The sequence below is a fragment of the Dromaius novaehollandiae genome, chromosome 4 (genome assembly GCF_036370855.1).
Source record: "Dromaius novaehollandiae isolate bDroNov1 chromosome 4, bDroNov1.hap1, whole genome shotgun sequence".
NCBI classification, from domain to species: Eukaryota; Metazoa; Chordata; class Aves; order Casuariiformes; family Dromaiidae; genus Dromaius; species Dromaius novaehollandiae.
The window spans coordinates 44,111,112-44,133,920 of NC_088101.1; the positions used below are offsets into that span (position 1 = coordinate 44,111,112).

The 22,809-nt window shown below is 37.7% G+C and overlaps 1 protein-coding gene across 1 annotated transcript; it reads right to left on the minus strand.

Annotated features, from left to right (window-relative positions):
• Positions 1–222: 222 nt before the first annotated feature.
• On the minus strand, positions 223–22,008 carry NAF1 (nuclear assembly factor 1 ribonucleoprotein). The gene is made up of 8 exons (XM_064510919.1): positions 21,116–22,008; positions 19,230–19,371; positions 15,729–15,822; positions 11,916–11,998; positions 10,674–10,834; positions 8,100–8,151; positions 4,036–4,141; positions 223–922 (listed from the first exon to the last, which is right to left on the minus strand). The coding sequence occupies exons 1-8, from the start codon at positions 21,991–21,993 to the stop codon at positions 495–497; spliced, it is 1,944 nt and encodes a 647-aa protein (XP_064366989.1). The 5' UTR covers positions 21,994–22,008; the 3' UTR covers positions 223–494.
• Between the last annotated feature and the right edge of the window lie 801 nt (positions 22,009–22,809).

Sequence of the window (22,809 nt, forward strand, 5' to 3'; positions counted from 1 at the left end):
TATGTCCTGTTTAACAGTGGTATTTCCCACGTGATTTACAGAGATTTCAAAATTTACATAAATTGAATGATGGTTACGTAAAGGAACGATGGTTTAGCACAGCAACATACAACTGATCTAAAAATATTCAAATGCCATCTATGCCGAATGTCTTCATCACTATCCGACATTACTTATATAAACTCTTTAATTTGTTGCAAAACAAATTTCAACCACTACATATCAGTTTCCAAAAGGTTTTTATTTGTTATCATCCCAACCTGGTAGACACTATAAAAATAAAATACTTGGTTATTTTTAATCATACTTTTTTTAAGCAAAAAACAGATATTCAAAAAATAGTTTTCTATGAATGTCCCACAAGGCATCACACCTCTGGATTTGTTCTATTCTTGCAGAAAACCAAAGTGTTTCTAAAACACAGGAGTGAGGTCTTGATAGCCTTTCCTTCCTCCCCCAAAACTGGAACTCTCTGTATGAATTTTTATGAAAACTTAATAAGGCCTGAACTGAGAAGGATTGCTTTCTGGAGGTGGTGGAGGCGGCGGTGGAGGTGGAGGCGGCAAAAATGGGTAGGATGGGTTGTATGTGTTTGGGCCTGTCCAAATCATATTTAGATTTGAAGGTGGAAGGTGATGCATTTCATTAACAGAGCCAAAAACTGGAGGAGGAGGAGGAGGAAAGGGAGGATAGACATACTGTTGCATCACTGGATTTTCTTTTCTATGAGGTTGTGCAAACATGGGAGACTCCTGTTGCATTCTGTTGTCTGAAGAGTATAGCTGTGGAGGTCTTGCTTGTGGTCTCAAAAAGCCCGGAGGGGCTGATCGAGGAGGAAATAGATCCCTTGATCTGCCATGGTATCCCCTCGAGTAACTTAAAGCAGGCTGTTGCATTGACTGATGAAGTCCATTATTCTCATCTTAAAAAAAAAAAAAAAAAAGGAAAAGAATAGTTTTACTAGTATTTTGAAAAAAATTAAAGTTAGTCTTCATAAGTCTTCCAAGATCCCTCTGTCTGCAAACATGAACACAAATATACAGCCTATATTAAGAGAGTCTAAAACTAGGTACAGACTATAGACTCAGTTTTTAAATCACACAAAAAGCAAGAAGTCAAGGAAAATTAAAGAGCAATGCTTTCTAAAAAGTGCAAAAATATTGGCAAGAGTATTTAGTAATTCATCTTCATTTACCAGAATAACACAAAGAGTAATCCTGAGGGTTGCAAATTCAGGCATTAAAACAAAATTTCACCTTCTTTCGTTTCATTTTCATTAAAACAAAATTTCACCTCTGTGTACTTTCATTTGTATTAATGAACCACTGGGACATTCAAACTGATTATTTTGAAATCTTATGTTTAAAACACAAGATTTAGGAGCCACAAATTTTAAAACTGAAGATTCAAATCAGCATTCATTATTCTGTCAATAGGTTTTCAAATTTTCATTCTGCTGCAAATTGCTACTGAACTTATCCAATATTAAGTATATAAGCATACGTTCACAGTCTTCCAAAATCTTTGATGGACTTAAAAACCCTTGTACTTATACACAGGAGAACAGAACGCAAAAGTTAATTTTCTAATGAAAACAATGTCAAAAATTACCTTAATAACAACTTATTAAGTTACATCTATGCAGACAGATATGATGGACATGAAATCATCTATGTTTAGAATAGGCATATCACCCCCAGCATTACACTAAAGTCGTATACAGCATTCAGGTCTGTATTGGTATTATAACAGAGACACAGAAGACTATCTGAAACTTAAATGCTTTCTTAACATTTGAAGTTCAATTGGTATTCTGGTTTTATGTTATCACTTTAAAAAAGCATATCAATACAGCTAGTTTATGGAGATGATTTAAGCTTAGTCTGTCAGAAGAATGTCAGGCTGTATCTTTAGCCAATTAATTTTCAGCATTCATCTTTTAAAGAAATTTTTGTTTTTCTGTATAGGTCACATCATAAGCATATATTTAAGGTCCATAACAAATGTACTACCATTTTATTTAAATACCGTGAGAGTATTAATGGGATAAGCGCTACAAAACTGTAAGAGAACTACAGTAAGAGCACTGAAATATTAAAAATGTTCCAAAGAGCTAAGACATTCAAAGGCTGTAGAATTTAAATTGAAACATGATCTCAAAAGGATTTTAGGGTTAGGAGCACAAATGTATTTATGTATATAACATTACATAAAATCAGTGAGTTTGAAGAACCTATATGGACCTAATCTTTTCTGCTAGATGATATGAAAGTATTTTCATCTTTGAAAACCTAAATCCATAAAGATAGCTGGATATCAAAATTGCTATTCATTTTCATGGGGATTGGATCTTGGACTGCTTTGTCCATCTAATCCTCTGGGAAGCTCTGAAGTCAAAGTACTGCAATAAATATTCTCATTCTTTTTTCTCCTATCAAAGCCACTAGCAATGAACCAATTTAATGCACTTAGTATTACAGTTTCATGAAGATGTAACCAAGTAAGCCTCCAACTGAGTCTGTGCCTCAACTTGCCAGCTACCCTTGTTGTTGAACTCCATAGATGAAGGCAAATTGCCCACAATGTCAATTTTAAAGCACATTATTTATACAGAAACACAGCAAATGTTCATCCATGCTCCCTTGAAAGATTGAGACATCTCCTGCTGTCCTCAAATACAGAACACAGTTCAGAAAGAGCCTCAGCAAGCCCTAGGCAGAGGCAGGTCTGCAGTGAGCTGGCAGAATAAGGATATGGTGGAAAATATGCCATATGAAGTGTAGAGAAGTAGAAATCAGGAGAGAAGAATCATCAGCAATGAAGGAAAATTGTCGCACAGGGTTCAGACCTTTCTCCTAAGGGAGAATTTTCAAACGCACAAGGCATAAGCCAGTCCAAGAAAGACTATAGTTTTAAGGGTTAGAAGGGAGGGACAAGCTGTGTACAGAGGAAAACAGCTAACAAAACACTTGCTGACTTCTGAGCTCAGGAGAAAAAGAGTTGAGGTGTGGCAGTGGATTGGGGGGGGGGGGGGGCGGGCTGACTTGTAAAAAGAGAAAAGTAGCATCAAGCCTATCGCTGGAACTAGTCCAAGAAAATCAAGAGGGGAGCACTGTGCAGTGGAGAAGCAGAAGACAGAAGCAGCAAGCTGATACATGAGCAACAGGAGAAAAGGAAGTGTGTGTGTGGGGGGGGGGGGGGCGGTGAGGAGGGCCAGTAGTGTTTAAAGGGAATGGTGCAGAAAGCATGCAACAGAGGTAGGTCAGTGAGAAAGGGAGACACAGAGAAAGCACATTAAGATTTTCAACCAAAATGGCAGCCAAAAGCAGGCTGCATGCAAGCATCAGGGCAAGATACTGGAAAATTTGGTTGCTGCAACCAGAACACAGCAGCAAACATATGCCTGAAACAGATCTGCAGGCAGCAGGAGAAAGAAGGGTGAAGACTGTGCATACTATGAAAAACTATACCTAGTTTAATAAACTGCTGTAGACTAATTTACTTAATGACCGTGTTGGCTGAACAAAGGTGCTCAGTGCGCTACATAGGTAACCGTTAATTTTAAAGGAGAGGTATTAAAGTGTCTTAGGTGAAGTAGAGCTTTATTTGGGGGCAGAGGAAGAAATCCCTCATCTACAACTCATGTCCTCTCCCTGAAAGTCAGAAAAATGGGATTCCAGAGGCAGGCCTATGGCCTTCTCACTGTATTCAAATGCTTAGGTTGAACTCGTACCCCAATGACCTCTGCAATAAATAAGCTCCACACTCCATATCTGCACTGTGTCAGTTGACACTGTCTTAAGAGCCTTCGAGTCTTATCTGAGGAATGCCATATCCCTATACTACCTCCCTTTTTCAATTCACTGGAAAAAAAACCTTTGTTCTTTAAAAATAAAGTTAAAAGCTAAAGGAATGTAGCCACAAATTCATAAATAAAACTCTGAAAAACACAAAAGCATTGATTAAGAATGATATCATTGTGAATTTCAAACCAAATTTAAAAAATGAAAATATTTTCCCATAGTATTCACTCACTTGATTCACTTGTTTCCGATTTCAGTTTCTTCCTTACTTGATTTTGAGGCTTCTTTTTCTTTTGTTTTGCTTCTCTTTCTTTTTCATCATCACTGAAATCCAATGCCTGATTAAAAAAATTAGAAGGAAGTCATATAAAGACTGCATAGAGTACCTCAGCTCCAGCAAGACTGCATAGAGTACCTCAGCTCCAGCAAGACTGCATAGAGTACCTCAGCTCCAGCAAGAAGTCATTATTTAGAAAAGATTCCATCAAGCAGTCAATTTCAAAGAATATCAAGACTGCACTTTCCTTTTTGTATTCAAAGAGCTAGTGTTCAACTAGCTTCTCAACACAATCAAAAACCTAGCACTTCACAAGTTTCTCAAAAGACAAGCAAACTTATGCCTTCCCATTTTTCTATACCAACATTCAAGTACTAAACACAAATTGTTGAGTTCTGATTCCTTAGATATTAATAACAAGAAAAAAAGGAGATCAACCATTTGCACAACAGAAATATTTAAAGAACTCACTACTGCCATCTACCTACAGAAAAATAAGCCTATATCCAAACTATTTTTGTGTTTTCTACAGCTTACTGCCAAAAACAGCACTGAATACTAAGACATGGAAGTGATTCAATGGAGAGTTTACCAAGCGTTCTATTTCACTCTTCTCAAGAAGCAGCCTCTATCAAAAACAAAAAAAATCACTTGATTCTTACCCAAAAGAGTAAAAAAGTAACATGGCAGTAGCTGAGGGATCTCTGAGGAAGCTGGCTAGTTATTCTCAAAAAAAAAAAAAAAAAAAAAAAAAGGGCTTCAAAGGCCTATAAATTATCCAAATTGCAGACCAGGTAAATTAAAATAAGGATTATTAATAAAGTTAAAAATATTAATAAACTATTAATATTAAACCAATAAACTTGACACATTTTAACTTAACTACATTATTACAGTACATTAAAAATACATTGCAGAAAATTTGCATTTAGTGACAGTTCTAGATTAAATAGTGACATTTTAATAACATTGTTCCTTTTATGCTTTCAATAGCAATGTTGTTCTGAAGAAATATACAGCTTTGAAAAATGATGTCACTTACAATACGCTCAGTGCAATGGCACCATTTTGTTCCAGCTATACAAGGTTTTGCTACCTTTAGAATCCGAGCTTACAGTTAGAATAAGGAAAGGATATTAGTGACTGACTTAAGGGAGCAGGGTGTGGGTGTCCCCTCCACCTCCTCCCATTCTGAAAAAAAGATTTTTACTGCTTACCAATATCTAGTTTTAGTATATACAGTCAGAGCATCAACACCTCAACAACACTGTGCTAACACAGTGCTGAAAAACTACTTAAAAGTTAATTCAGAATACAACTATTTACTGTTCTGCATAACTGGATTATATTCTTACCCAGGCAACCAAAGCCATGAAGAATGCAACAATATGCTATATACCTCAAAGAAAAACATTTTATTAACTCCTGTTCTTTTCTAAGGATTTCAATATGCCATCCTCTGATGAAACAGAAATGACAAACGAGAAGTACTTTCTGTTCCTAGCTAATTTTCACTTGACACTCCATAAAAGCTATCTTCCCTTAGCCTTGCAGCAAACAGAGCCCATATTGCCATCCTGCGACCCCAAAGACAAGGCCTAGAGAGATTGTATTACTGAGTCTACAGTTAAACAGGACTAATTACAAGCTTGTCAGAAAAGGAAAACTTAAACCCTTATCTTAAAAAATAGCACAGATAAAGGCCTAACATGGATTAATTTAAAGTTCACACAAAAATAAAGTTTCACAGTATCACAAGAAGAATCCAGTCCAGAAAGTGCACACAAATTCCATTGGAGTTAACCAGAAAAACTTTGAGAATCAACTACCAGTTGAGGTCTCTAAAAGAGTCTGGTTGAATGAGACGGTTTCAAGCATCACTAACATAAAACTTTATCCACACCCTTTACAGTGGCTAGTGCCTTCAATGCAAAAGTAACTCTGTACCACCTCATCGATGGTTACCGTCTCTAGGTCTTAGCTTGTACTATATCCACTGAAACTGCCCAGAGTCTAGTTAATGATTACAAGATATTAGACTTAGGTTGTTTTCTCTAAAACAGCACACACGGACATACCACAAAGTCAGAACCACCACTGTAACAAAGGTGTCATACAAAGCCACTAACTTTGACTGTTCTTGTTCATCACTGACTTCTTTCAAATTTCCCTCCTAAAGCAAAAGACAGTAGATCTCAAGTTCCCTCTCTACATTCATGTTCATAGCAGGGAAAAAGGAGTCAAATTTGACCATACACCAAATAGCATGTAACATTAATAGAACACAGGACAATTCCGGTCTCAGAAGCTTGCAATCAGATTACAAGAAAATTTCTAAGATACTAAGAATGACAGCACTGACACCAACAAATATCAGCTTTGGAAAAAGCCATGACTCCGTTTCTGCAAAAGACTTGACTCTATACAGCCAAATATTAAAGTTTCAGGTTTCCACAAATTCAAAATAAGCATTTAAATACTTATCTCCTGAAAAGCTTAAAAAAAAAAAAAAATCACTAAAACTAAGAATAATTTACCATTAGCCAACAAGCACACTTTAACATCAACATGAGAAAGTTACTCTACAAAATTAAGTTATTCAAGACTAGTTACAAGGAAAATATAGTTTCTAAGTATATAAACTTTTAAAACTCTGTTAGAATTAGACTGTCTATATGCTAATACTTCTAATTCTCAAATGATGCTGACAAAAAAGGGAAACAATCTATAGCCAAAATTGTCAGACAAGCATTCCTTAAGAACAGTCAATGTTGCTCAGCTCAATTCATTTGCTTGTGGGATAAAAAAATAAAAATAAAATAAAAAGGTTTCAAAACACATCCTCACAATACGGAAAAAAGTGATGTTCTAGGTTGACAGATTGTAATGCCATTAGAAAACATTTTCAAGCATAAGAAAGACAGTGTCACAGCATTTTTCCATCAAGCCAAAACAATCAGCTGGGATAAGAATTGCAAATGCAAAAATTGGTTAGAACATGAAAAATTTTCCTACTTATTTAAAAAGAAGTTGAATGAGAAACATGTACTGAAGAACTATGCTAACTGTACAAACTTTCATAAAATTCACAAAAAGCAGCTACATAGATCTCTTTTTATCATGGTCAATACTTTCAGAGATTTCAACTATTTCCTTTGGATAAGGCAGGCTTGAAGTAAAAATTGCAAGGAAAAATGACTCAAGTTTTTGAGCTAGAAAACTTAGTCTTACAGAAACATCTCAATGAAACCACTAGCCTTGGGCCTCCTATTAAGAAAGGGAATGATCATAAAAAGCGTAGTTAGAGTGAGGCTAAGGAACACTGCACAAAAAGCCTGGAGGTCTCTGAACAAGTCTTTAGGGACCCTACAGGAAGTGGTATCAATGGGTGTGAGCCAGGAGCTCTCCCTCCTACACAATCCTATAGGAGTGCCTTTGCGCAGAAGCAGCTTACCTCCCCTCACAGAACTAGCATTCCTTAAAAGCGAGCAGTAGGCAAACCCTGCCAAGGAGAGGGCAACAGAAGAGGTGTCAAGTTAATCTAACAGAACAGGCAGCTTGAACATCCTGCCAGTACTCCGCAAAGCACACTGCTTGGCCTTGAGTAAAATAATTGTTTGTGGTAGGGTGAAAGACAGAGCTGCAGTGAAAGAACAGCAAGGACAGAAAAAATCCCTACCAGAAGTAAAACTATGAGGCAAGCTAAAAGCATTGTTACTCAAAGCTGAATACTCAGATTGCCAAACATCATCTTGAAGGACCAAAGGAACTGAAGATAAAGACGCACATTTATCTAATTGCAAAAACAAGCAGAAAATAAGGCAACTAGTTCGCTCCACACTGACTGGGAAGCCAGCTCAAAGAAAAGCATGTCGTCTTTCCAGTGAATAAAAACTATACCCAACTCTTGACTGCATAAAAAGTAAGCTTGCTAACTAAGTAATAGTTATTCTGCACAGATATTTTTCTATGTACATTTTGTGTAATCAAAACTGGTAAATCAAACAAGCTATCATTACCTCAGGTGGTGGTTCTTGGTCATTCTTCCAAGATGCATCTGACCCTTTCTCCCTAAAAAGAAAAGAAACAAGTGAGATTGTCAAGAGGAAGGGAAATGATCTACAGAAGAATGAGATAATTCTTGTTTGAATCATCTAGTAGCAATATATTCCAGGTTAGAAATAATTTACAATAACTGTACTGTAGCAAATAGAGGAACATTTTTTTTAAGGTATCAGATCTCTTTAAGCAAAGTTGCCCATTTTAAAGGAAGCATTCATTTTTTAATGTCATTTCTAAGCTAATAGTAATATTTGTCAACTTATGTCTTCAGAACATCCGCCACTTGAAAAATGTCCCTACTTTGGTTGAAGACAGAACATTTTATATAGCTAATATTAAGCTTTGACCAATACTCTCTCAACACATCTTGCTCATCCCAGATTGTCCAACTGAATTGGGATTGTTCATTGCAACTTTCTTATGCTGCCTACAGTTTCCAAGCTTTCTTATTCTTCCCTTCCACTCCTTTCTATTCAGAACGCACCTCCAGCTAAAAAGAAAGACAAAGTAGTCTGGAAGAATACAAGCTTTAAGTATATCTACAGCAAAAGGAAGCTCAGAATTAAAATTCTTACTATTTGCAAAATGGGACTGGGTACTGATAGGTAAAAAAAAATTACACCCAAGGTCTTCAATAGGTGCTCTGGTAACCACGGGTTTCATGTATTCAACAAACCAGTGACAATCAGGCAGCAATAACAAGATCAAAATACGGAACAATCAGCTCTAGACAGCCTGGACTCAAAAGGCCTGTAGGCAAAGATCATCCAAAGAACTCTGGCAAGTCATTTGGAGGTACTTTGTGCCTCAACCCTTGTCCATAAGATTGAAGCTCAATCTTCATGTATCACTAGAATACCAAAATGGCACTACCTGTTTGTGATTATAAGCAACCCACATTAGCATGCAAACCACTCTAAAGTTTAATTTGGAGAAAACGTTACAGGAAGAGAAACATGAGGACTCTATATCGCTAATTTTTAAGCTGCAGAAAAATATTTACTTATGCAACAATGGACAGCAACACCCCTCTCTTATTATGTGGAAATTTCTCTCCTCCTTCCTTTTGTTGCTTTAGTATAAGTCCCTGCCAGAAATGCTAGACCATGAAGAAAAAAAAAAAGAGAGAGAGAGAGAGACCACCACCAAACTCAAATCTGTGGTCATTAGACATTAAGCAGTACTACTGACTGCAAAGTTTGAGTCTTAAGTTTTACTGTTCTTTACACAGCTTCTCACTATGACGGATCAGCCTTCGCTTTTCAGCAAAGCACAAAACAGTTCTTAAGCTTTGAGATATTTAATAATTTACTGTAAAGAGCCAGATAGTAAGTCTTTGATTTCTGAATTCAGCTATTCCAAGACTAAGTCTAACAAAAGGTGGACTCAGAGGAATCATGAAAGTCCATCACATTCTTCAAAATTATTTCATATATCGGGAAATATAGGCAGAATTAGACAAATTATTTTTAGCAGTAGATTATTTTTCATTCATAAAGTTTTACACTACCCATTGACACTTCATGTTGAATTCTTTTTTTAGTGAAACAGAGTGAATACTGGCAGAACTGTAATTAACGCAGACACCAGCATTGCTGGTTCTGGTCAGAAAAATTTACAAGCTAGATGAGAACTAATGCTAATAAACAGATTAGGTGACGTGAGTGTGATAAAGGTCTTTTTTAAACCTGTAGTTATTTCGGACAATAATTCATTGATAATTAGAAAATTATTATCTAGCAGTCATTTATTATGCTCTATTTCTTAGTCATTACCTCTGAGTAGGCCTCTTTTAAAACAGTGCAAAGTACTCTTCATTTATTCCTATGTTCTATTTTACTCAGGAAAAATATGAGACAATACTACTAAGAAGTTCTGAACATCACCCTACATTGCGACTCAAATCCTGCCCCTTCCTAAGTTTAGAGCCAGTAATTTATTCTCCATCTGCACAACAGTTTTATTGATAATTAAATTTCAATTCTGACCTTGTAACGTGAAATAATTATAGTAAATGAACACAAATATGTCATCTTGTTCAGAATTTATTATGATCAAGTTTACTACCAAGTATTAGACCATAATGGTGGTCTCACTAAAGCCTAACAATTAGTAGTGCTTTATAACAAGAACTTGAAAAACAACAAAATCAGAAAAAAAGTTCATCTTGAAAAACATATGCATGTGTATGTGTCTGAGGATGAGGAAAAGGAAACATCAATAGATTTTCTTCAGAGAAACTGTTTCTGGTTACATTTTAGGTAGCACAACAACATGAAAAGAATAAAAGATTAATACATCAATTTGAATAAGGAGCTACTAAACTTCAGTAATTATAGCACTTTAACAGCTTGTAGTTTACAACTATTCTGCACTGTTCTCAAAGGCAAAACAGTACAATATTAGAACAGTTGAGTTTGTCTCAGACCTATTCCCTACAGTTTCTCACTCATCAAGGCTAAACTTAAATTCAGTATCTTCAGCTGCATGAAAAAAAATTACAACCAGGTTAGAAAAGAAGTCAAACTCACTGTGTTAGTTTCTCTGCAAATACATACTGGGTGAAGTCCTCCACTGATGGAGCAAAATACATGCTGTCTCGCACATTAATACCTTTTGCTTTGATATGCTCGGAGCTGTTAAACCTCAGTACATAAAAGGGATGTAAAACAGGACCAAATATCTCGAATATCTGAAACACAAACAAAATTAACATACACTTAAATAAACTACCAAGAATAGGTGGTTAATTTCATTGTAGACAACCGTGAAGCTTTAAAATATTTTGTATTTAAGAATAGTGCTCGATACCTTTTTAAACTGCAAGCACCAAAGTCATCTTCATGCTGTAGTTCTATAATCTCATTTTCTTTGCTGTGTATTTCTTCAACTACTGTTTAAGCCATAATGTGAAAGAGTAGTGCGTGCGTGCACTGACATTGCCTTCACCCAACTAACTGCACCATTTTAACATGCAGAAACTGCGCCTGTTTCCTTTATCACAGTAATCTTTTCATTTTGTCAAATCTCTATTCTTCCCTCTCCACTTATGCTTTCGAATCTTTTATGCATAGAACAATCTCCTGGTTGTTTACTCCTGAAAATTCATTGCCACAAGATGCCAGTATAAAATATCTCATGTGTGTTCCCCAATTCCACGGAGAGCAGAGAATTCTGAGATGTTCTAGGGAACATGCACAATTTCAGCCTGCGTTTTCCTGTTTCACTCATATCTACTGTGAGAGTATTAAGGTAGTAATAGTTCTGGATGATGGCCTTTCACTGGAAAATACACTAAATACAATGCAATGCCCCTCTCAGCAAATATTCTTCATTATACTTGCATATAGCACACATTGGCCTAGAAATGAAATAGCAGCAGAATACAGCTGTGCAAACTTTCCCCATTTTTCCTGGAAGTAGATTCCAAATTCTCCAATCTTTTCTCCAACTCCTGATAATAAAAGAGCACAACCTATTAATGCATCATACATCTGAAAACAACCACTCACTTTCCACAAGCCTCTCATAAAATAGCAGAAATCTATCACACCTTGCAATTCAAAAAAGGTGTCACAAAATCCAAGCTGGCAATTTTAGAGATTAAGTAAATGACTAGAGAAAAAGTGACTACACAGAAACAGTCAAAAGCACAAAGAAAAGCTAGAAATCAAGGAAACACTTAAATCTTCTATTTAGTTGATTTCAAGATTATTTATTGGAACATAAAACACTTTTATATTACCAAAACAGTTTTCATGCTTTACACACACCTTTCCTGCTGCTTGTCGATCTTCTTTAAAAATTATGCTGTCTTCATTAACTGGGGGTAGACCTCTCAGAGATTCAATTATTACTAAAATGGAAAAAATCTTCAATTAGAGCTTTATGCTCTAACAAACAGCAGTATGTAATTAATTGCAGGGAAATAAACCACACAATTATTTATCAACTAAACTTAACTAGGCTTCACCCAAAGATTCTTGCACAGGCACTGAATTGCTTACAATTCTAAACTCCAAGTGCCAAGATTTACACTGGTTTACAGAATTACTCTTCTCCAGGGAGAGAAGAAAGGAGACAGGATGTTAAAGGTACAGAAGAAGAGTCTCAGATGCATATATGTGGCATATCTGTTTTATTTCCCCAAGCTGTTTCATATTTGAGAGCACAGCAGCAGTAACCTGTTTTTTTGACTGTAAATGCACTACTACATTCTGCCTTCTTGATATTCCAAAAAACACCCAACCCAGGAAAACAGAATGGAGGTAACTATGCTATAGCTTTTCCTTGCAAGTCATAAGAACCAGATCAGAATGCAAAAGATGCGTGGCAGTCCAATCAGAGTAGCCACTGGTGGTGTCATCCATGTATGAAGATACACAATTTGAAATACATTTCTAAATTTTAGTGTCATATAGTTGTCTTACACTACATTTGGGCCTAATCTATGATTAATGAAACTATGAGCGGTCAGATAAAATAAGTCCGTCTAATAGCTCAAAGATGAAATCCTAACACTTAAGAGACTTGTGCACTTAAACAAAAGGACACAGAAGGGTGTTCTTGCTGTGATGGATACATAGTTTGATGTACAGGTTATGAATTTACAGCATTTTTTGGTTTTCCAGATTCAAAAAAGTAAAAAGCTTATTCTTTACTGAAATCTTGACAATAGTTTATTCTTGTATTTGGTTTTTGCTTACATTTGCTGCTTTAGTCTACAGAAATATTTGAGTCTTCCTTTAAATTCAGCAGGAATTCTGCTTAAAGCTGTCTATACAGAGACCTAGCAGCACTGTATTCAAAAATTTTGAATTCAGACTCTGAAGGTAATTTTTTCCACCTTTAAGACAGCATAATGCTCAATTAAGCATTCCTAATACCTCTCCACCACTAAATAAAGTCACTCAAGCACATACTGTCACTATAAGACTCCACTGAAAGCAAACAAAATTATCTTTGCTAAATTCACATAAAAGGACTCAAAGCAATGAACACCTCATCATGCTAAAACTCTTCAGCTTCAGTACTACTTCAATGCACAAACATCTTGTGACATGTCAAGCTATGACAATGCTATAGACTTACTAATTTATTGAATTACATAGAAGAGAATTAGGGAAATTAGTTTATTGTATATCTGTCTTATAGGTGGGCAGAAAATAAAGTAGCCAATATATCACTTAACTGTCATGAGAGAAATGCCCTAGGAAAAAAAAAAAACCTAAACCTCAGAGAACACTCTCAGCTTGAAATAATCATTTATAGCTCCCAGCCTTCAAATAGGCTATGGAAAACATTCTGCAAACGCAAGTCATGCCAGTACCATGAAACCCAAGAGAAACATTACCACCTACAGCCTATTTGGTTTTTAACTCTCCCCACACCACACCAAACTCTCAGCTTCTGCTTTTCCATAACCCAAAGCACAGTCCCAGGGCAGGTTTCTCATATACACCCAAGCTGTTTAGTTTCCAGGCTACAACCCACACTCTGAATTTCTCTATGCTCTTTCAGTACCTTGCAGCAAAACACTGCAAAGTTCTGTGAAATTCTGATGTGCTGAGCAGAAGTTAATGTTCACAGAAAGTTTTACTATCTTGCTTTTAGCTACTGTTGAAGCAAGCACAAATCTGTATTACTCATTCTAGCCTTAGATTCATTTCATAGTATGAAATAGCCTACTTACAAGACATCACTGCAGACTGATGAACTTTGAAATTTGCCACAGAGAACAGTGGAGATTTTTGATACACAGAAGGGACAGAGAATATTCAGGATACTAAATTATCATCAAAAAATATTTATGAGTTCTAAATGGGACTTTAACCCCTATAGCATACTAGAAAAAAAACCTTGTATACACTCAGCTATCAATTTAGTTCAAAATAAAATAAAAAGAAAGTTAGCTGGCAGAATCCCTAATACACACACAAATCAATTGAAATTAAGGCCAGACACCCCTTTCTACAAGAACTGAAAAGAAAAGAACATATAGACAGAAGAACTCACGAAACAAGCTAGTAAAATCCAAAAATAACACATAAATATACTGGGTTTTATACCATACTCACAGGTTTATTTCATGTATGATTATTATTCTGTTTCCTAACTTAAAACAATCAATATAAACTCAGTTCATATATTTCAGTTAAATAAAGCCAAATGCAGATTCAAGAATTCATTTGTTAGCAAACTGACAGACTGGAAAAGGTTCAACTCACCAGTACGGATTAGAAATTAAGGCTGGCTTTCAAAATTTAAGTCTTTAAAATAGCTTTATTTAAACATTCACATAATTTGATCAGAAATAAGAATGGCAAACAATCATTCACCCATTTCTCCTTTAATCTTTTTCCAAACTATTGTTTTAGCTGAAAACAGCCCTCTTGAAGTCCCTATTCTTACCAATAGGCAAGAAAGGACAAGTAGAACAAAGACAATGACCAGACCACTATCTTCAGTTCTTTCAAGCCAACTTCTGCCCCATGAATAAGATTAAAACTCATTCAAAACCAACATCAGCAACAAAGTTATTGCAATGGAATTGTCTGTATTACCAGAAGTATTCTATAATAAAATAAATTTTAATAGCAAAGGCTATCTGATTTCATTTTTTGGTACCTCACTCAAACTAAACAGTGTTTAACTTCAAAATTAATCTCAATTTCCAATTTTTATTAAAAAATTGCTTTGAAAACAGTTCAAGCAGTATGAAACATTTCAAATAAGCTTAAATTTCAAATAAGCAAACATACTATAAACATTTTATTAACATCAGTTTCTGCAAAACTTTGATTTCACCTATCAAAGTCTGAAGTCCAGGCAGACCTGAAAGTATCCCTAAATGCCTGCTGCCTACAACTAAGCTTACATCCCTTGCATGTTTGCAATCCTCTTTAAGCTTACCCTCCAGCATCTATAAATCATATTAGTCATGCTGTCCTATGACTGCTGACACCAGTAGCTTGTATTTGGTCAAGGTGCCAGAATTGGGATGAACAGAAAAAAGATGAACATACACAATATACAAACTACCTAACAAAGACTGCTAAAGAAACAAGTCCTTTTTTGTCATCATTAAAGAGCAAGCACTTGGGACTGCGTTGTACTGTATCTGTGCTTTCAGTTATCCACCTCCCATCTCAAAAACAATTTATACATAGCAAGTAGAACTGAAGGCTTCTTAATATATCGTAAATGCTCAAATCCACTGTTCCTAAGAGTAATACAAAAGTTACAATACAAAGTTAAAAAAGTTTATGAAAAATTAGAACATGAGAGTCCCACTGAACCACATGCAGTTAATACTCATAATATCTTACATTTTTTTAAAGTGTATTTCCAATAACCAACTAAAAGAATTCAGTGCAAATGGAATTTGCAGTCTATCCATTAAATGAATTTTCATTCAGCAATCTACTATCCCTTTCCTGTACAAGGACAGGCTATCAAATACTTAACAGCATTATGAAGCAGAATGCTGCAGTACCAACATTTTGAGGGAACACTTAAATATGCAATTAATATAAAGAGATACAAAAATATTTTAATTAAAAACAAAGTGAACATTTCTTGCCTACCCAGCTGTCCAATAATGCTTGAAACTGTCCCAAAGAGCTTCAGTTCAACCTCATCAGGAAGAATTATTGATAAGTCTTCAACAGGAGGCAGTTCCTGAAAATAAGTCAATATTCAGAATACAATCTTTTCACAATAATACATTTGTCACTTTGTTGCTTTGTTTGACCATCCTTAAAACCTACTAGTATTTTGAAGATTTAATTAAAAATCTACAGTTTGAAATGTCTGCTTTAGAGTAATCCTAAATGAACTCACATTGGGGAAAAGGTTAACTTTGAAGACATCCTTTCTGTTAAGACACTGCTCTACATATTTCCATTACCACTAAAGTAGAAGTCAATTATATTCAACTGGAAAAAAAACCAAAACAGGTGGGAGTTTTGTTCATTTTGTGAACTTTCAAGTTAAATAAATCAAGTTCAATATATGACACAGTAATTACATAATCAGTAATCACAAATGAGATAATCTGTAACCCCATTCACTGGATGACAAAAAAGTTATATAGCAAGGGATAACACAGTATGAAGTACACAGCATATATTATCTGATTTGACAAAATGGTGTCCATTAACTCCTTGACTCAAACCATTACAGAAGATGTCAAGATCACAATAACCTAGGTGAAGAAAGTGATTTGAGCTGCAAGTTATTTGGTACACAAGAGTAATCTTAAAGAACGCTTATGAAAAAGCACCAAATTTCTGATATACAGTTACAGATTAGTATTGCACAGTGAATATTCTTCAAATTAAATTTTCCTTAAACGTAAGCATCAAAATCTGCTATTAAAGATTCTGTAAAACAAAATTCGTCATCTACCTCCAATTTATTATATGCAAGATTTTTTTTTTTTTTTAATTGTACACAACATTTCTAAGGGCAACCTTATCTTGTACTCATTACCTTCAAACTCAATGTCTTCTGAAATTGGAGGTCCAAGTTCAGCAATGAATTGTGTTTTTAAAACTTATCTCCCATTTCTATAGAATATAGAAATAGAGCTCCCCCAATAAAAGATTCTTATCTTGTCTCTTACCAGAACTTCACCTGATCTTCATTTTTAACATAAGTCCTTGGCAAAGACTGCTAGAGCAACTCAAAAACCAAACTGGGGCCAAGTCTTTCCCAGGTCACACAATTTAGCGCTAGAGACAAGATGACAATTCACATAGAAACACCCACACGCACACTTAGAGGACAGTAAGTTTTCTAACATTAAACCAAATTCACTGCTAAGACTTAACTTAATCATGGCTACTAGAACAAGTCAAAGACCAGAAAGAAAAAAGATAATTTTGATCACAAATTTCAAATTCAGAAACAGCGTCATCTGTCATACTAAGTTCAGTATCTGCCAATTCTGTACTTCGAAGCAGGAAGTTTTCTAAGGTAGTTCCATTAACATTCCTTAATATAAACAGATTTTTCCCCTATGCACATATTCAAATCAAACAAACTTTCTTTAATCTTGACTTTATCTTTGACTCATGCTTTAGTAAATCAGCTATTATTGAGATTTTTTGGTAAAAACATAGTGCCATACAAAAAGGAAAATGTTTCATTTTAATAAATGTGTATTATTTTAAAAGTGATATTTCTTAAAAGTCACATAAGGTGATCTACATCTTTACACGGACTAAATTCTATTACTGTATTATAGCTTAGTACAAGATACAGTAAATCTAGTCACTAGAACTAGCTGTCATGAGCTTAAAATTAGTTTTGTTCAACCACTGAAATTAATCTAGTCTAAAAACAGTACTTAAAATTAAGCCAATTTTTTTGTAATCGGCTGGACTTGAAGATAGCAAGATGACAAGATAAAACAGCAGATCAGGGCATTTTCACATTAATGTTAATTTGATTTAAACCAATACACTGAAACTGGTAAATAAAAGCTACTAAGTACATCTATTTGAGCAGGTATTTTTGTTCAGAAGTCCAGTGCTGTTACAAAATGTTGTCGTGGAAGCATTCATGGTTCTATTATCACAATTTGAAATGTGTCTGTAAGTACATGTAAGCAGAAATTGCCCTGGCATTTTACTCCTTCAATTAGTTGCTAGCTTTAGAAAGCTGAAAATCTTTCTGTAACTTATGCCAAAATACTCTTTTAAGTTTCTTCAGGGCCACTAACCTCTTGGTTGAATACGTTTGGACACAAATACAAGTCCCCACTGCCTTACATTTTAACGTTACTCACAGATCTTCCACAACAAGTAGTACAAATGAAAAGTTTCACCAACAGTGAGCAGAGACTAAGAAATTAACATCCAAAGGATCCATCAGGTATCTTCCACATGAGAGCCATGTAAAACAAAACCATCATCCCTGTCACTCAGTTTCTTGACTTGCCTTGAGCAAAGCTTTTGTAACCCAAAACCACAATCTCAGTACATGTACATCTGTCTCTCAATCTTTGATTAAGTTCAGGGATAAAAGAATATCCTTACAGCTTTTCTTGACTGCAGTATATTTAGTGGCTCTAGAAGAACAATTTGCTGTTCACAATATTTATGGCCTGCTATTGTTGTTACTACTTATGTGTGTCCACACAATCATCTGGCACTTCAGAACAAACTCTTACAGAGTACTAAAGCCAAAAAGTAACTGTATACAAGTAATATATCTGCTCTTCAGAGTTTTTTTCCCACACTTCTAGTCATTTCTTGTACCCTTCTTTGAAATTCCTTCTAATTCTAGAATGTACTTTTTATGAGGGGGAAGATCTACTCCACACAGAATAACTGATGAAGATGTACCGTTAACATATAAGTGTTCTACTACCCTTTTATTCATAATCTATCACACATGATGTATCCATTATCAGATTATCACTAAAACTCATTCTTTTAAACCCCTTAATTTTGAGATTACGAGCAATAATGGTGGCAACAGTTAACGAGTATGTTATTTATGAGAATAAAGAGCAAAAGATAGTATCTTGATGCAAACTAAGTTTCCAATCCGCCATACCTGGAACAGAGCTGTAATAAAGATAACAAGAATTACAATTTATAACAAGCACAAAAAAAAGTTCTATGACCACTCATAGCTTTGACTGAGAAGAGGTAATACAGTTTGAATCTCTGGTAGCCTTGAGAAGACTTCTAAAATTTTTACATACTTGAAATTTATCTACAAGATGCATCAGACCTCCAAGCATCCCTCACAAGATAAGGGCAGTGAAAGTATGCAGTACGCAAACAATGAAAAAAGGTGCTATAATACCCTTTTCCAGAAAGTTGTTTTCATAGACCTCTTCCAACTGTGATTTTATGCAAATCTGAACCTAAAATGAGTTGTGCACCTCATTTCGGAGGGGTCTCAATATATTGAAAGAGAACACATTTCAAGTTATTAACTATGCTATTCCTGAACCAGTGTAAAAATGTACACTCAATCACTATGTTTTGTGATGACTTAAATATTTTAAGTTAACATATGTTAAGTTGGTTTACTGTAAAAAGGCATAAGAGATAATACATTTTACTTACATCAACAGGCAACTCATCTTTTGTTTTAACACTGTAAGATCTGTTATCCTTTTCATTTGGATGGTCATCATCATCAGATACTGTTGAAGGAGAATGCGAAGAGGAGGAAGATGTAGTTGATGAACTATCTGAATCTGTATCACTGAATGAAACAAACACTGAAGTTAGAATATGGACTTCCACATCACAACTATATAAGAAGTGGCAGGATTATATATTACCCAATAATATATTTGAATACCAGATACATTTTTCTTAAATTTACACATTTCAGCAGCAGCCTTTTCTGAACTTATAAGTCACTGGCCAAGATCATAAATAAGCTGGTAAGAGTAGTGGCTTCAGCAGTTCAAGCAAATGCTAACAACTACAATGGCTTGCTTAGGTTCCCACTGTTTCACAGTTGAATGGTGTATGTGACATAAGAGAATCTCCTCAGTAAGTTCTCCTAGACCAGCTTCTCCCCCTCACTACCCCATGACTGGTGTATCCAAGAGTCCAGTGTCCCACCATAGGTGACGCAGTCACAGTTTTGGAACCTACACTTCATTGGCTTGAAGTGAAATGAAACAAAAGTCACAGGATTGTCACTTTAGTACAGCAGCTAGTAGAACAGTCAAATTAGGACCACAATGGCTGCACACTACCAGCACATTTCCATTTCATGCACCACTTAAATAATTGGTATTCAATATCTTTCTATGTAACTAAGCACAACAGAAAAATTAAAAGATAGTACATTAAACTACCTGCTACAGCTCAAAGTCATTATCCTTCTTGTTGTTATAAAACTGCAGCGGCCCAAAGAAAGACACAGAACTCATTAAACCAGACAAAAAGCATGCCAGCTACTAAGACTGTAACATCGACTGCACCCAAAGTTACATTTCACCAACTACACTAAACATCAAAGCATAGCTGTGAGTAGAACATATACGCTTTTGCCAACACACATAGCTTGAGAACCACCTTTTCCACTGAAATGTCAACATCTGAGCACTAGTTAAAGACTTGCAGTGTATATACCCTTACCTTGAATCTTACATTCAATCTTATTTACATTTTTCCAGCAATAACACGGAAGGTGTCTTATAAGAGATGTAGGAGCAACTCAAGAGGACAGTATCAAACAAAACATTAAGACTGTTGTGGTGACTCAACCAACCATGACATTCTGCAGGCCACTACCAACAAGTTCATGTTTTCCCTCAAAATTATATACCCTCACAGTCATTATTTTGGAGACTTATTAACAAAATAATGCCTCTATCGCTATAAAAGTATTAGCTAAACCAAAACATCACTTTAAGTTATATATCATTCGCAGATAACTAACAATCTCCAGTATGTGCTTCCATGCAAACTTGTAAAGGTTAGTGTCTCTTGGCTCTCCTAAGCATAACAGGAGTTGAAGTCAAACCACAACAGTAGTGAAAACAAAGACAAACGAGCAGCAGCTTAAGCATCTCATTTCAGAAAATGTTAAGCTGAAGAACAGGTAGCTTGAATACCATGCGAGAGCAATAAACAAATCCAACCACGAAATGCATTTAGCCCACACACAGCCTCGCTGAGCCTAAGAGCGAAACAATCCCCAAATCCTCTGGGAAGCTGAAGAGGTTCTTCCCCCAGCTCTCAGTACATTCACAGTGAGAAAGAGAAAGCCGCTAAAGCAAAGGCATTCATGGGGGAAGAGGGAGGGTCAGACATCTCACTCGGGCAGCGCTGAGGGACAGGGCAAGCGGCTTACACTCCGGCCGGCACCGGGGGCGGGCGGGCAGGCAGAGCCGGGGCCCGCACCGAAGGGCCAGAAACGCCGCCACGGAGAGCACCGCGCCTCCTCGCCCCACGGCCCCGCCGCTGCCGGGCCATGGGGCCAAACCCACCTGTCTGAGCCCGACGGGACGGCGGCTGCAGCGAGGCCACCGGAACCCGCAGGCGGCAGCAGCGTCCCTTCCCGCGGCGACGGCGGCGGCCCCCCTTGTGGCGACGGCGTCCCTTCCGCCGCCGGCGGCAGCGGCGCCGGTGTCTCTCTCCGCGGCGGCGTGCCTTCCCGGAGCAGCAGTGCCGGTGCCTCTTCCCGCGGCGGCGGCGTGCCTTCCCGGAGCAGCAGTGCCGGTGCCTCTTCCCGCGGCGGCGGCGTGCCTTCCCGGAGCAGCAGTGCCGGTGCCTCTTCCCGCGGCGGCGGCGTGCCTTCCCGGAGCAGCAGTGCCGGTGCCTCTTCCCGCGGCGGCGGCGTGCCTTCCCGGAGCAGCAGTGCCGGTGCCTCTTCCCGCGGCGGCGGCGTGCCTTCCCGGAGCAGCAGTGCCGGTGCCTCTCCCCGCGGCGGCGGCGTGCCTTCCCGGAGCAGCAGTGCCGGTGCCTCTCCCCGCGGCGGCGTGCCTTCCCGCGGCGGCGGTGCCGGTGCCTCCTCCCGCGGCGGCAGCGTGCCTTCCCACGGCGGCGGTGCCGGTGTCTCCTGCCGCGGCGGGGAACACCGCGCTTCCTCGGCTTGGGGCAGTGGGTCCCGGCCTCCCCCCTCCCCCTCGCCAGGGATCGGGGCAGCCGGTGCCTGCGGGCCGGGCCCGAGGCCGCGCTCAAAGCTCAGCATCTCCAGCTGCGCCACCACCTCCATGGCCCCGCGCGCGGCACGCGCCTCCCGCCTCTCTCCAGCCGCCCCACGCGGCCGGCGGCCCCGCCCACGGCCACACGCTACTTCCGGCGGAGGAGCGCGGGTACTGGCTGGGGTTGCCTGGGCTACGGCGAGGGGCAGGGCAGAACGCATGCGTGGAACAAGGAGGGCGTGCCAGCGCGGGGCGGGGGGCGGAGCCTCTGCTGCGTCACCAGGGGTTGGCGCGGGGAGCGGCGGTTGAGCGGGCAGCGTCGCCTGCTGGGGGGGAGGGGCGGAGCTCAACGGCTGCCACACCCGTTTGGGAGGGGCGAGCGCGGATTCCATGGCGGGGTGGGAAGTCACTGGCTTAATTTCCTAGGGCTTTAATTCATGATGGGGCCCATTTAACCTTTGATAGATCTGGGCCTTTTGTTAAAACAGACCAGTCTGTTAAAAACTGAAGATAGATAAGTATTGTTAATTGGTGGGCAGAACATATTGTCACTGATAATATAACAACCGTAATTAATTATATGTATTCAGCTTGCATCTTATCATAGTTTTAAGTCTTGTTTACTTAAGTCTTAATGCTTAATAAATTTCATGATTAAATCAAACATAGTAAGTTTTGTTTTCCTTAGGTTTGCTTGAAACACAAAGCTAGAAGTCACTGCTAGTCTTTTACATAGGCCCCATGTTACTTCTAACTGGGACCTACTGCCGTGTATTAGTTCTGATATTTCATAAATATGCTGACAACACACACAAGATTCATGTAATTAAAACTTAAGGAGCACTTAAGAAGAGCTAATATCTATTACAGTAATACTTCATCCTATAATAATACCTAACCCGCTAACTATAACACCTGACCACATCTTTAAGGTCATCAAACCATTCACCACAACATAAATGTCCATTTAGTGTTCTAGGTTCACCATAAATCTCTGTTGTTATTCTGTAACTTGAGGGGTTTTTGGTGTCCATCCA